Source organism: Telopea speciosissima, chromosome 11 (genome assembly GCF_018873765.1).
Source record: "Telopea speciosissima isolate NSW1024214 ecotype Mountain lineage chromosome 11, Tspe_v1, whole genome shotgun sequence".
NCBI lineage: Eukaryota > Viridiplantae > Streptophyta > Magnoliopsida > Proteales > Proteaceae > Telopea > Telopea speciosissima.
This window is the reverse complement of record NC_057926.1, coordinates 5509751-5525024: the sequence shown is the minus strand read 5'-3', so window position 1 is coordinate 5525024 and position 15274 is coordinate 5509751. Positions and strand designations below refer to the sequence as shown.

The 15274-nt window shown below is 40.4% G+C and overlaps 1 protein-coding gene across 1 annotated transcript in view; it reads left to right on the top strand.

Moving 5' to 3' along the window:
- LOC122646368 (vacuolar protein sorting-associated protein 26A) overlaps positions 1–15121 on the top strand; it is a 51323-nt gene extending 36202 nt beyond the window's left edge. The window contains exons 6-11 of the mRNA XM_043839915.1: positions 455–566; positions 1087–1153; positions 6432–6476; positions 13799–13854; positions 14099–14274; positions 14786–15121. Coding sequence (XP_043695850.1) covers positions 455–566; positions 1087–1153; positions 6432–6476; positions 13799–13854; positions 14099–14274; positions 14786–14964 — 635 coding nt within the window. The 3' untranslated portion in view covers positions 14965–15121. The remainder of the gene's footprint in view (positions 1–454; positions 567–1086; positions 1154–6431; positions 6477–13798; positions 13855–14098; positions 14275–14785) is intronic.
- Positions 15122–15274: the final 153 nt, after the last annotated feature.

Below are 15274 nucleotides of genomic sequence, written 5' to 3'. Positions count from 1 at the left end.
CTTAAATTGACAATAGTTTGTTGCACCATTAAAATTGTACGAGTAGCCCTTACAGATAAAAATCTCTTAAGACTCGTATTCTTTTTTTTCTTTTTTGGAATAAGTTCAAAGTTGATTATGTCTACCCAAAATGAGATGCAGGAAAACAAGATCTATTGTTTCTTATACCGTTCAAATCAAATGAATGTATTAACCTTGCAAAACATTAAATTGCCTTTCATATATGGCTATATCAATACTCAATAGGCAGTTTTTGAGTTGAACGTGACATTTTACAGTGATAAATGTGCAAAAAGTTTGGATGACCAAGAAAATGTTTCTCATATTTTAGTTGTCTGGCCTATGTGTTGAACATCTTCTTTTGGGATTATAGTTTTCATTTGTCTATTTTACCAGTGCTTGAGTGGGCTATAAATTTGTCATGACTCCTTAATCTTGTTATTCTCTTGTGCAGTGCGTGAGCTTGATGTGCCTGGCGACATCTATGAAAAGAAAAGATATCCTTTTGAATTTTCTACTGTTGAGATGCCATACGAGTCATATAATGGGGTGAATGTGAGACTTAGGTAGGATATCCATCTGAATTATCTAACATTGGCTATTTCCTCAGAGCCATAGAGTATTCTTAGGAATTGCATAAGATTATATTTTTTTAGAGGGTTGATATTATTTAAGAAAATTCTTGAACGAATCCTTCTTTGCTTTCTTAATTTCTTTTTTGATAATCTAGAGTTGTCAATGCTGTTAACATATAACTCCTATAATGATGTCACTGTCAGCATGTTCTTATCAGGCGCCTCTAACTGGTCTGACATGCGGCTGGTGACTCTGGATTCTGTCTAGTTGCATTTCAAAATTACAAATAAAAATAATTTTAAGAAATAAATTGCAATTTTATTTTTTGTTGATGGAGGAACTTATCGAACTATAGTGCTACCTACGCTATTTCAATGGTAGCAGGCAAATATTGTTTCTGAGCAGGACTTTTGCATCTAAATGGATTTTATATGCTTAATTTAAAATTGAAAAGAATTGTACTTGAGGATATCTGTTCCCTCAAGTATTTGTTTTCCTTGCCACTTGCAGGTATATTCTGAAAGTCACAATCAGTCGGAACTATGTCAGCAATATAGTGGAATCCCAAGACTTTGTGGTAAGCCATGTTAACGTTATTGTTCTTATGGCTCTACAGAACTATTACGGTAGAAATTTGATTTCATTATAGTGGGATTAACTTAGTTGATTGGGGGAATGAGACTATGAGTAGGTTTTCTATTTTGATTTTTGATTTTTTTTCGGATGCATATTATTTTTGTTTATTAATTTTTTTGGCCACCTTTTTGGGTGTGCAGGTTTGTCGTCCCCTTATTTTAGTAGGTCCTTGTTTTTGAGTGTGATGTTGTGATGACTGATATCTCAAGTCATGTTAACATCCTTGGTAGTTTTTTTGTTGTTATGTCTTTTTGGCTCTTGTATAAATTCATATCTTCTTAGCAGTGAGGTGGCTTTTGGAATATAACTGAAATTGCTTCCAGAGCTGTTGCTCATGTGAAAACCTTAGTGGTCTCTGCCAAAGTACCTCCTCTTTATCTATTCTCTTCACTCTTAAGTATGTTTCTGCACTTAATATGTGTTCTGGTTTTATTTCTTCCTTCTCTTTAAATCCATGTTACCTGGACATGGAAAAGAAAAAAATGGGGTACAGATTTCTTGCATCCTCATTGGCTTACATGAAATGTTGGATGCAGGGGGTATGACACAGGTACAGCTTATAATTAAAATTGTTCATGTGACGGCTTTCAATTTTGCAATAAACCCATTGCCCGGCCCTAACTGATTCTCACTATCTAGCTTTCAATTGGGGTGTTGCAAAATATTTTCAATGATTTTCTGATTGTAGGTGGAATAAATTTTAGTCACCATTTTTAGTATATTCTGATAAGAAAAATTTCCATTTTATTATTGCTTTAATTTTGCTTAGCTTCTAACCAAATGAGCCTTTAAGGTGCACTTGCATAGTATTTTGAGGTTTCTGAACTGAGTTAAACTAGCTTCTAATATATTGGACTGTATCCTCATACGATATGAATTTGATGAATTAATGAATGGTTTACGGGATCAGGGAGAAGGAAATGGGTCTCTTATGTTATGGTTTAATGAGCAAACCTATTGTTTATGGTGAACAGATTTCCTCTATCTCACTATTTCCTGTGCTTTCTATTCTGTTTCTTGGTTTATTTCTTAGTTAAATCTGATTTTTTGCTATTTATATCTAGTTCTGCGAATTTATGATTAGTTGGATTCCGTTGGGTGTGTTGAACCCTAGAATTGGGTTCTTAATCCCAAATCCACCATCTTTTTGTCCAACCCAGTCACTCAATTCAACCTATATCTTTGCCAATCCCGATTAACAAGGATCATTCTGGGTTGTAATGAGAATGTTGGTGCCGACAGTGATGTTGGATTTGATATTTGGATATGAAGCAGGAACAAATTGGATAGGGAAGCTCTGACGTTGGGACTGAATCTAAGATGTGTTCCATAGTTCCCCCCCGCCCCCTTCTTTTGGGGGTGGGGGAGTGACCTTGGAATACTCCAGGAAAAAAAAATTATGTCCTTTTATTTTACTTTCTCATCTTACGTTGAAACAAATGTAGTCTGAAGAGTTATATATTGTTTTATTAATTTTTTCACCTAACTTTGATGGGCTCTATTCATATAAGTTCTCTGTTCAAGGGAGACTATGTTAACACACTTTGGTAGAAAGGGTTTGGAAGTCCAACATCAGTAGTTAGCCTTTCATTATTGTAGCTATTACTTATTTGAAGTGTTATTGTTAAACCCTAGTTTTCAGGAGCTAGTTTCTTACTAATCGGTTGTTGAAGTTATGTAAAACTGAAAATGTTGGAGCATTTGATGAAAGATGTAATGAATTTTAAAGTCAAACCAGAAAAATTCAGTTGGAAATTTGTTTGAACTGGATCACAGAATAGGTTACAACAGTCTAGCAAAAAGATAAATTTTATAACTCAGAATCAGAAACCTAGAATGGCTTAAAAAATGGGGTCAAATGGTCTGTTCTGGTAGTAGAACAGTCTTGCTGAATTTGAAGAAATTCTGATGACAGGATAGGGAGATCCAGTGTAGTCCTAGAGCTAATATGAATGTAAAATGAAAACAGAGGAGAAGAATCCTATGGGGTTCATGTAGTAAGCAGAATCCTGCTGGCTGAAACTTAAGGAGAAGATTCGAGACAGCATTGTATCTTCCACACAAATATGGCAAGTGAAGGCTAAGTTGGATTCCTTGGTGGAGGAGTGGATTCTCTTTACAGGTTTTGGTAAATTCCAAAATAACTGAAAGTGGATTCCTGCCCTATTGGCCCTTCTTTCTATCACTTTAATGCAGAATCACAGGTCAGATTCATCATCATCATCATACTCTCGTTCATTGTCTGGAAGGTAGCTATCAAACTCTTTAGCTGTTATGTTGTACTCCTTTACACTAGCAGCAGCTACATTAGTTTTCCTCTTCATGGGGCAAAATCTGACAGTGTGCCCTAATATAATGACAGTAATAGCATTCATCATCATCATCATACTCTCGTTCATTGTCTGGAGGGTGGCTATCAAACTCTTTAGCTGTAATGTTGTACTCCTTAGCAGAGCTACATTAGTTTTCCTCTTCATGGGGCAAAATCTGACAGTGGGCCCATAATAGCATTCAGTGTCGCTATTACAAGTCGTAAGCGCTTTACCCTTGTCTTTGAAGGTGCTAGAAGGTCTTTCAGCAGTGTCACCAGTCGTAGATTCTCTCTGGTACTCCCCCTGGTTTGAAATCCAAACCTCATAAAGTGGAGTTTTTTACGTTCTCTTCTTGTAATGCCTTCTGGAAGCAATCTTGAAGGTCATATAAATAGTGCAAATTGAGCTTCTTACTGATATTAGGATTCAAACCTGATTTGAAACATGAGATCAGCTTCAACTCATCTTCATTGAGTCCTGTACGAGAGCTGAGTCCATCAAACTGTTCCATGTAATCAGATACAGATAGATTGCCTTGACGCAGGGTGCTGAATTTGTCATACAATCTGCCTTGAAAGTATCCGGGAAACACTTGATCGTCAACTCTTCGTTCATCTCCTCCCAGGTTGTTGGATCAGTCTGATAAACTTGTAGACATTGCTCATGAATCCTCCGCTATTTCTTTAGCATGACTAGTAAGCTTGGCTTGAGCGAATTTCAGCTTCCTCTCCTTGGATAGATCATACCAGTTGAAGTAGTTGTCGAGAGAGACAAGCCAGTCGTAGCATACTTGTGGGTCTAACTTGACTATCTTTTAGTCATCTCCCCTTCTTTGGTAGTTTCTAGCCTCAATAAATGCCCGTATGACATCTTTCAAGGATACTTGCTGTGGAGGTGGTCTGTAGGCTGATTTCCCTTGTACTCTGGGGTTGTTGGCATTAGATTGTTGACCCTCTTCCTCCCTATGGACTTCAGAGGTCTTGTCCATAGGAGCAGTAGCAGTGGCTTGCTGGTGTTGCTTGATGATGTCAACCTTCTGAACTAGTTTCTGAACCATCTCACTGAGCTGGTTGAACTGACCGGTTCTCCAGTAGAATTCATAGTTATGATACCAAATACTGAAAATCTACAATCAAACCAGGAAATCCATTAGGAAATTAGCTCAACAGGATCACAAATAGGGTTCAACAGAACAGTCAAAAGGAGAAATATTAGATAACAAGCTAGATTTGTCAGGGCAGCACAGAATTCTGGTCGATTACTGATTAGAACCCGTGGAACATTTCTGCTGAGTATCATCGAGAATAGAGCAAAAATATGTCATGTGCAGGCTAGTATAGCATAATCACAGCCACAGGACAGGGAAATAAATCAAGACTAGGAGAAGCTTGGTAACTTAAGACAGAAAAGTTGGAACAGACTCAAACTCTAATTGATTGCTCTGTTCCAGTAACAGGTTCAGTCTGCTGATTGTAGATTAGGAAGCTCCAGGAGAGTTCTAGAGCCACTAGGAATGTCAGTAGCAGGTCCAGAACAACACCAATTGACCAACAGTATTCATGTCTGAGAACAGAATTTCAGAGAGCTATAAAATGGGCACTGATATACATAGTTGTCATGGCGTCTAGGCAACCCAAAGCGTTGGAGGTGGCCTGGATGGAAGGCAACCAAGGCATCCAAGGCACCTGGACGCCTCGGCAATACCTTGACAACTATGCTGATATATCTAATTGGAAGCAGAATAGATAGTAGTTAGAGAAGTATGTGATGTAGAACAGAAGTTAGTTACTAATTCTAGCTTGCTTCTGAGCAAATAACATAGGAAAGAAAAATAGAAGCAAATCAGTCTTCTAGAAGCTGTAGCCGATCTCCCCTCCTTGCTGCTGACTTGGTTTCTTAATAAGACAAAATAGAGACAGATCTGGACTTCAACTTGGGTATTCTAGAAGGACCGGACTGTACCAACCTAAACTAGGCTTGGTTGGACCAGCTGCTGGTCCTGGTGCTTCTTCCTCCTGCGGTATTGTAGCTCAGAGAAGGGATCTACATCAGTATGTGATTAAACAGAACAGAATTAGAATAGCAAAACAGAATTGCGTCGGCAACAGATAAGTGAATAGATCTGACCTCTTTTTTGGGAATGAGTAGAACATAATAAAGAAGATAACTGACCAGGAATCCACCTAGGTTCAGGATCTAGGATTCCACTAAAGCCTCTTTACATGGAATCTAGGAATCAACTATTGAGTCCACAGTTAAGTCAGAAAACAATAAACTGATGTATTGCTAAAATCAACGGGCAGGCCTATGGTCTTTACATATATTTATATGGCAGCTAGTCCAAGTAGGATAGTATCAGAATCAATTAACAGATAAGCTATTGGTTATCCCATTGACCAGCAATGGTAAGTGCAATCTACTAAAATACTGCGACTAGACATTGAGAGAAAGGTGGAAATCTAACAGCCACCTAATCCAGTTAGGATAGGATAAAAAAATTAATAACAAAGTGAAATAGAAAACAACTACTAAGTCTCCTACTTAATCCCATCGATTGGCCTAGCTTGGAGTGCCTCAACAGAATAGAACATTGACGTATCCCAAGTCCCAACAGATTAGATTACTGAAGTATTCCAACATATTAGAACACTAAAGTGGCACAGCTTCCTATCGATAGGAGGGTTGGAAGCTAATGCCTTCTCCTTCTCTGATCTGCATCAAGATGAGGTGGTCAAGTTTTGTCAATCGATTAGTTATTTGTAGATATCATTGCCAAATGAATAGATGTTTTTACATGGTGTAACAATTCTGTGAATGCCATTTCCTTGACTATCTATAAATATTGAATTTGTATACTTGAAGAATTCTCTGAAATATGTCCGTTACTTTTGCAACGTTTTTTGTCAGGTTCGCAACTACACACCACTTCCATCAATCAATAACAGCATTAAGGTCAGTACTATTCTTGATCAAATACTTTATAGACTGTAGCAGTTTTTTCTTTGGTTTCCTTTTGTTATCGTCAAAAGTTATACTAAAAGCAAATTATGAGGAGCAATTATGCCAAGTTGAAGTATCAGCCATCCAGGTACTAGGAGGGTGTTTGGAATGGAATCTGTGAATTGTTTCTGGTTTCTGGTGAGTGCTAGTCTCAGAATGATAGGCAGTCTTCTGAGACCAATCCATCCTCAGATTGTAAAACCAGTTGACCCATCACCCGACCCTTAATATGGCTGGATTAACAGTTGTACCCATCTTTATCATGTACCTGTTGATTTGTCAATGAGTTTTGAACCACTGATCTAGTACGGTTCATGCTGAATAGAGCTGATTGGAGAAAAGGGATCCATGCAGTCGACCCCATTTAGTTGTGATTAGGCTGAGTTGAGTTGACGCAATACAGTTCAACCGTTGTTGATCCATCAGTCATATGTTCTATTTGAATGCCAACTGTTTTATTCATATGCTTAAGGATTTGAATCCCACCCCATCCCCAACCCCAACCCCCCCCCCCCAAAAAAAAAAAAAAAAAAAAAAACCTCGTGCTATTGACTAACTTTATTATGTATTTAAGTACGCATGATTGTAATTGTAGGATTGAATGCAACCCAAGATGGGGGTTGAATTTGGTTGAAATAAATTTAAACAAAATATAACACAAACCTATAATCATACAATGGCAAACACAATTAAATAGATATGAAATAAACACGTTGAGTGCCATGATATTTCTTACCAGTGCTTGATGTGTAAAAAGTGCAAGAGAAGGGTAGAGAAAGACGACCGGCTAGGCTCTTCTCTTCTGTTTGAGAACTTTCATTGCCACCCGCTCGAATGGCTTGCTTGTCCTCCTTTACATACCGGCGAAGACAACCGGCTTGGATCAGCTCTTCAATTTCCTTCTTCAGCTGCCAGCAATCCTCAGTATCATGCCCGTTGTCTTTATGGAACCGGAAATATTTCTTCGAGTTTCTTTCCCTGGGCTTGGAATACATCGGCTTTGGCTAGTGAAAGATTCCCCGATCATGAATCTGCATGAGAATTTCCATTTGGGAGGCATTCAACGGTGTGTAATCAGGGCTGCGGGCCCTTCCTCTGTCCTTCTACCTGTCGGATCTCGGTCGCTTCTCTCCATTCTTCCGATCATCTTTGTCGTGTGATGGCCTCTTCTCTTGGATTTTGTAATTGACTATTTTTCGAGCTTTCAAAACATCCACCATGTTTGAATACTTGTAGCACCTCTCTAGCAGCTACGTCGTATCTTTGGGATGCTCCAAAGCTAAAGATTTGACAAGCTCTATGTTAGTAATGCTCGTATATAAGAAGTTGTATGCCATGGAATCATCCAAGTCCTTGATGTCCAGGGGATCTTGGGCAAGTCGGGTGACATAGTCACAGATCGGTTCATCGTCTCTCTGCCTTATTGCTAGAATGTTGGAAACAGTCTTCGTCTACTTTATGTTGCTCTGGAAACACACGACAAAGGTTTTTCTGAGCACCACGAAGCTCTTGATGAAGCCTGCTGTTAAGCGCGAAAATCAGGTGGTGATAGCTCCCTTCAATGAACTGGGGAAGGCACGGCAAGAAACGGCATTGCCTCTGCCATCAATCGTCATCATGGCGTTGAAGTAATTGATATGGTCATTCGGGTCCGTCTTGCTGGTATCATAGTTTGAGAACTCGCGAGATCTCGTCGAGTTTCTCGGTTTTTAGAAAAGCCGAGACGAGATTGCCTGCGAGTCTCAAAAGTGCAATATCTTGGCGAGATCTCGGATCTCGGTTTCTACCCATTTTTTTAACTCACCTACCACTTAAATACCTTACTTAACTCAACAAAACTCGACATATCTCGGCGAGATCTCGGATCTCGGGTTGACCCAAAGTTGAGGCTTCGAGTTGGAAAAAAAAATGCACCAACTCGGTGATCTCGACTCGTCTCGGTTTTTCCAAGAGCCGAGTTGGTACTGAGACCCAAGTTTTAGTACCTTGGCCGGTATACGGCACGAAGTTAGGTGGTTTGAACCCATGGGGTAGCGGAGCGCTCATGATTTCCATCGAGAACGAGTGCTCCCCAGGTAGGGAATGTCCCGGTAGCAATGCTGGCTTGTCGAGACTCTTGAGTTTGGTATCAAGATCTTGTATCTTCTGCTCGAGATCCAAGTTTGTTAGTCGGATGGATACTAACCATTGCTGGCTCGCCTTATGACTCCTATTTATCCTCCCATTGCCGTTCGGTGAGTCATACTGGGTATGATCTTTGCTATGCTCCTCTCACCGTGCGATTTCTGTCCGTCTGGGTAAACTCTCTCGGTGCTGTTCTAGGGATAGATTTTTCAGTCCTGGGTTGCGCCAAAGCCGACTCAGTACTCCCACGTGTTCTGTTCTGGACTCACGTGGTTAGGGAGCGGGTAGGCAAGGCACCCGTTCTAACAGCCAGAACTGCCTCTGTTCCGTGCCGGGATGGTTGGGATGATCCGCACGACTTTCAGATCTTCGGGCCAGGGACGTTGCCCATGGTAAAGGCACTTGCGGATTCTGAACTAGGGGTGGTATCTTCTATGGTAGGGCCACAGAGGGTGGTGTTGGAATTCTAGCAGGGTTAACATGCTTGATGAAATCTCTGAGAAACACGTTGGTCTACAAAACCTGGAGTTACAGAACTCGGACTTGCGCATTAGTTGCTGGTGCGTTGGGATCAAGAGTTTCTGGAATCACCACTGCAGGGACGGGTGGCGGTGGTGGAAGCTCTTTCTCTGCTAGCTCCATATGTCCATTGGCAAGGTCGACAGGGTTGGCACTATGGGTTCAGTGGCCTGATTCCCCTGGTTCGCTTGGTGTTCCACCCGTGAAGCTAACCTCTCGGAACGGTTAGGCCTGCCAACATTTCCTCGTGGTGGATGTTCATTGCCTCCACTATAAGAAGAACCAGGTTACAGGTTTAGAGGCGCTCTAGCCATTGGAACGGAATTTTCAAGTGGGTTAGATTGTAAGAATCGTTCCCACAGGTGGCGCCAATCTGTTGCGTCAAGAAACCTCCAGGTGGGTCCTCCAAGGGATGATCTTGCATAGAGGAACAAACAATCAAGGGAGATGAGTGCTGGTGGGTTCCGGCGGGGGACTCTCCGATGCCTAAGTTAGGTCTCTTTTGCAAACAGATGAAACAGTAAGAGTTTCAAAAGTATGATCCCTTTGCAAGGGATGTTACCTTCCTATTTATAGGATTGGTTTGGTGGAGTGATGTGGTAACAAGAAGATCCTGATTTGACAGGTGATGGAGCCCTCCTGGTTGTCAGGAGGTGGAGTGTTCCTGATTATCAAGTGATGGAGAGTCCCTATCTAATAAGATCTCCCACTTGTCAAGGAGACTTGTTTGGTGAACATTCATAAATGCTCATAAATGCCGTCGTGGCGTAGGGTATGGCTTCCTTGCTGAATAACCATACTAGTTGGTGGTGACATGCCAAGGCATGGGTATGCTTACTGACTTAGTCACAGTGGATTTCTTCATCTGTTTAGCTGGTCAGCTATATCCCGCTATATTGAGCGGGTCACGAGTGTCTGGGTTAGACGCCTGTGCGGGTATGACCCATCAGACTTAGCCGACGGGGTTTCTTCATGGATGCCGTGTGTCTTGTTATTATTGGGTGGCCATTTTATGGTATAACACATATATATAATCACTGCCCTAATCATTCTAAGTATGACAAGTAATATCACATGTGATATGGATAGATTATAAGAGAGATACATAGAAGAACTTGCATGAAATAGAAGATGTGCATGAAAGGAAAAGAATATTTGCTGAGTGGACCGAATATTGAGTTTCCAATAAGAAGGAACTCCTTATTTTGTCAATATAGTTATGCAATAGCAATGTAATCCAAACAGTTTCTTTTGTGATGCTTGCATCTTTGCCAAACAAACTAGAGCTGTCTATCCTATTTCTGATAATAGAAGTTTGGTTCCTTTTGGTGTGATACATTCTGATGTGTGGAGCCCTACCCGTTGTATGTCTATTGCTGGCTGCCAGTGGTTTATTACATTCAATGATTGTTTTAGCCGAACTACTGGATTTATCTTTTATGTCACAAGAGTGATGTTTTCCCATGCTTTCAGTCATTTCATAAGATGGTTTAGACTCAATTTGATTCCAAGGTTAAAATCTTTTGCACTGATAATGGCAAGGAGTACATTGATAGATGATTCCAACCATATTTTTTTGTTCATGGGATTATTCATCAGACTAGTTGTGTTGGCACTCCTGTGCAGAACGGTGATGCTAAACGCAAGAATCATCATCTCTCGGAAGTGGCCAGATCTCTCATGTTTGCCATGAACGTTCCTCCTCAGTATTGGAGTGATGCTTTTCATAGCTTACCTTATCAACCAAATGTTGTCCCGTGTGTTGGCATCTCACTGTCCTATTGAGGTTCTCCTAGTTTCCTCCTCCTTTGTTGTGCCACCTATAGTTTTTGGATGTGTGGTCTTTGCTCATAATGTGCGTGGCAAGTTTGATCCTAGGGGGCTCCAGTGTATTTTTCTTGGCTATTCTGCCACTCAGAAGAGCTATAAATGTTATCATCCTCCCTTGCAGAAGTTGTTTGTCACCATGGACGTTTGTCTTTCATGAGTCTGACACTTATTATCCATCTACTGCACCTCTTCAGGGGAAGCCTTCTCTGAGGGAAGATGTGCTTTTAATAGCTTCTTTGGATATGCCTACGGTGAAAGATACTTGTATTGAACTTGAGGAGGGTGTGACAAGTCTGGAAACAGGAGCAACCTTCAGTCCAAGGGGAGAAAATTGAGGAGAGCATGATTGGATGGGAACAGGAGCAGCCCACGGTCTAGGGGGAGCCTCCTACTCCTCCATTAAAAGTTTTTGTTCGTACTCGGAGTAAGAAGCAAGTTGATTGCTACCACCACCATTGCACCTAGCCAATAGTCCTTATCGGATCTAATTCCTTCAAAAGATCCACTCCATTTGGTGAATCTCCTTCTAGTGATCCTTGTCTTAACTCACCAACTGTTGTTCGTAAACCCCGTAGAACTTGCACTTAGCATCCCATGTCTAACATGGTTTTGTATGACTCTCTTTCTCCCTCCTTTTATACTTTTGTCTCTTCGTTGTCCTCTGTTTCCATTCCTAACAATTTGCAGGAAGCACTGGCTAATTTAAGGTGGAAAGAGGCAATAAATGAAGAGATGAGGGCTATTGGGAAGAATGACTTGTGGAACTTGGTTCATCTTTCTCCAGGAAAGAAACCTGTAGGCTGCAAGTGGGTTTTTGCAGTTAAATAGAAGGTAGATGGAACAGTGGATAGATATAAATTAAGGCTGGTCGGTAGAGGATTCACTTGGACATATGGGATCGTCATTCAGGAAACCTTTGCTCCAGTAGCCAAAATGAACACTATTCGAGTTATCCTCTCATGTGCAGTCAACCTAGGATGGGATCTTGAGCAACTTGATGTCAAAAATGTCTTCCTCCATGGAGAACTTGAAAAGGAGGTGGATATGGATATCCTTCCTAGATTTGCTTCACAGGAAACCCGTGGCAAAGTTTATAAGATGAAACGGACTTTGTATGGTCTAAAGCAATCTCCAAGGGCGTGGTTTGGACACTTTCATAAAGCCATGATGTCCATTGTCTATAAACAAAGTAATGCAGATCATACTTTTTTATTAAGAAGATAAGTGACCACATTACAGTCCTGATCGTCTACGTAGATGATATTATAATTACCAAAAGCAATGTTGGTGAGATATCTCAACTAAAGACATACTTTGGGAACAATGTTTGAGATCAAGGACTTTGGTAAGCTACGATATTTCCTTAGCATAGAAGTTGCTCATTCAGCTATAAAGGTATCTTCCTCTCTCAATGGAAGTATACTCTTGACTTCTTATCAAATACAGGAATGTTGGGTTGTAAATCAGCAGATACTCCTTTAGAACCTAATTCCCATCTCAAGGACAAAGATGGTGAACCAGTTGACAAAAGTAACTACCAGAGGTTGGTTGGAAGACTAGTATGTCTATCCCACACTCTGCCAAACATAGCTGTTGTTGTTAGTAGGGTCAGCCAGTATATGCATGATCCTCACTCAAACACATCTGGAGGCAGTCTATAGGATTTTGAGATATTTAAAATCAGCTTTTGGGAAAGGTGTCCTTTTCTCTCCTCAGTCATTTGCGTATTGAGGCCTGTACTGATGTAGATTGGGCCGGTTGCCCAGATGATAGAAGGTCTACCTCAGGGAACCACACTTTTGTTGGTGGCTACCTTGTTACTTGGCATAGCAAGAAACAAGTGTAGTTGCTCGGTCTAGTGCAAAAGCTGAATTTTGGGCTATGGCCCATGGCATATGTGAACTTCTTTGGCTCCAAGGTCTTCTTCAGGATCTCTGTGTCCCAGTTGAGCTGCCTATGCATCTATACTGTGATAGTAAATCAGCAATCAGCATTGTACATAACCCAGTTGAGCACAATCGAACAAAGCATGTAGATATTGATCGTTACTTCATCATGGAAAAGCTTGAAAAAGGAGTTATTTGTGTTCCATTTATTCAGTCAGATGCACAGTTAGCTGATGTATTTACTAAGGGGCTTAGTGTTAAGAGTTCTATTCTTATTGTTAGCAAGTTGGGCATGTTTGATATCTATGCACCAACTTGAGGGGGAGTGTTAATATATGGGTACAAGGGTAGAATTGTCCATTAAGGTTTCTTAGTGTTGCCCTAGGGGCATTATTGTACTTTTACCTCACAGCATTCTATTATAAATAAAGCTAGGCTGGTGTCTCATAGACATAAGATCAATTCCCCAAAACCATCAGAGGTCATCCTACCAACCAACCCCACCCCCATCTCCCCCCCCCCCCCCAAAAAAAAAAAAAACTCAAAAGATATAGATAGATAGTCATCATCTTGGAGGCTACTTGGAGCATCATTATTAGATTGTCTAAGTACAAAATTCTACTTGAGAACCTAGATATAAAGAGTCAAAAGAGATCCAGAATTTAATAGATCAAAGAATATCCCATGAAAACAAATCAACTAAAATCTTAGGTCTTGGTATCCATTTTCCACTCCAGGTATAATTGTGACCACAACGTAGAAGAATAATTGGACAGAGTTGGTAGAAGTGGGCTTATTTGCATGATTACTGCACATGCTGTTACTATTCATTCTTTAAATGAATGGTCTGTCTGTATATCGAGTTGGATATTAATATATAGTTTTACAATTTTGTGTGATATACTGCCTTCTTAGATGGAAGTTGGAATTGAAGATTGCCTACACATTGAATTTGAGTACGGTAAAAGCAAGTAAGTCCTTCGGATTTATCATATTATGTACTTTTTGTTTGGTTTTTCTATCCTCTTGACTACTGTTCCTTTAAATCAATAAATCTGTAATTTATTTTGTTTTTGTCCCCCTTTGGGTGGGGTGGGGTGGGGTGGGGTGGGGTGGGGGGGGGGGGGGGGAGCAAGCCAAGTGAACCTCCTGCTGGATTTTTTGACTGCTTTAACTGATACACTCTTTCCATGGTTGTTGGACGATCACGTTCAGGTATCATCTGAAGGATGTTATAATAGGTAAAATATATTTCCTTCTTGTAAGAATCAAGATTAAGAATATGGAGCTTGAGATCAGACGCCGAGAATCAACTGGATCAGGGCCCAACACTTATGTTGAAACAGAGACCCTCGCAAAATTTGAGTTGATGGATGGTGCTCCTGTAAGAGGTATGTTCAGTGCAAAATTCAAGGCTCCATATATGCTTCCAGTGTCTTTTTGTCAACTGGTCATATTTCTCACATGGGAGTGGTTAGAAGAGTCTATTATTTAAGAGCAATAGGGCCGTCTTTAGAGAGCTGGCATAGCACCACACAAGTATTCTGGGTCAAAACTGCCATTTGATGTGTTCACTTAGATCTATTGGTGAAACTTTGGTCTGGTTTAGATGATCCTGACCCCATCTATCCATCTTTTCAGCTTCTGGAAAGAGTGGTCAGACATGCTGAAACCAATTGAACCAGATCAGATAGTTTGGATCATATAAATTGGCTTATGGCTCTGGTCATTCGCCCAATGTTCAACAGTGGGTCCTACATTATGCATGTTTATCCATGTAATGATGCTATGCTAGCTCATGTTTGCTGGTCCGCTTGATTGGACTCTCAAATGTAGCTACATTTATAGGTCCTAGTGTTTCCCATCAAGCGATTGTCTTACATGTCCTCTATGCTTTTACAGGAGAATCAATACCAATCAGATTGTTTCTAAGCCCGTATGAACTGACACCAACACATCGCAACATCAACAACAAGTTCAGTGTGAAATATTATTTGAATCTTGTCATTGTGGACGAAGAAGACAGACGGTACTTCAAACAACAAGAAATTACAATCTATCGCCTTCAAGAAACTTCCTAGTCCGTTTCAAACGAGGTGAGTCTTGTGTTCAGAAGTTGAATGAGTTGGTTTCCTTTTGGCAACTTCTTGTAATGGGAAAATGTAACATCTACGATTAAGGCTCCAGGTATTGTTTTCTGTCTCCTGGGCATGAGCTCTAATCCCTAATGGCAGTTGCCAGTGCATGTTTTTTGTTTTTTTAATGGCTAACAAGTTCAACATTTAATGGATTTCTAGCCTCCTTACCAAAAATAAAAAAAAAGGATTTCTAGCCTTGTGTTTGTTTATAGCCCTGGCCTTATGGGAGGAATTTCTTTGTCATGTCCCAAGA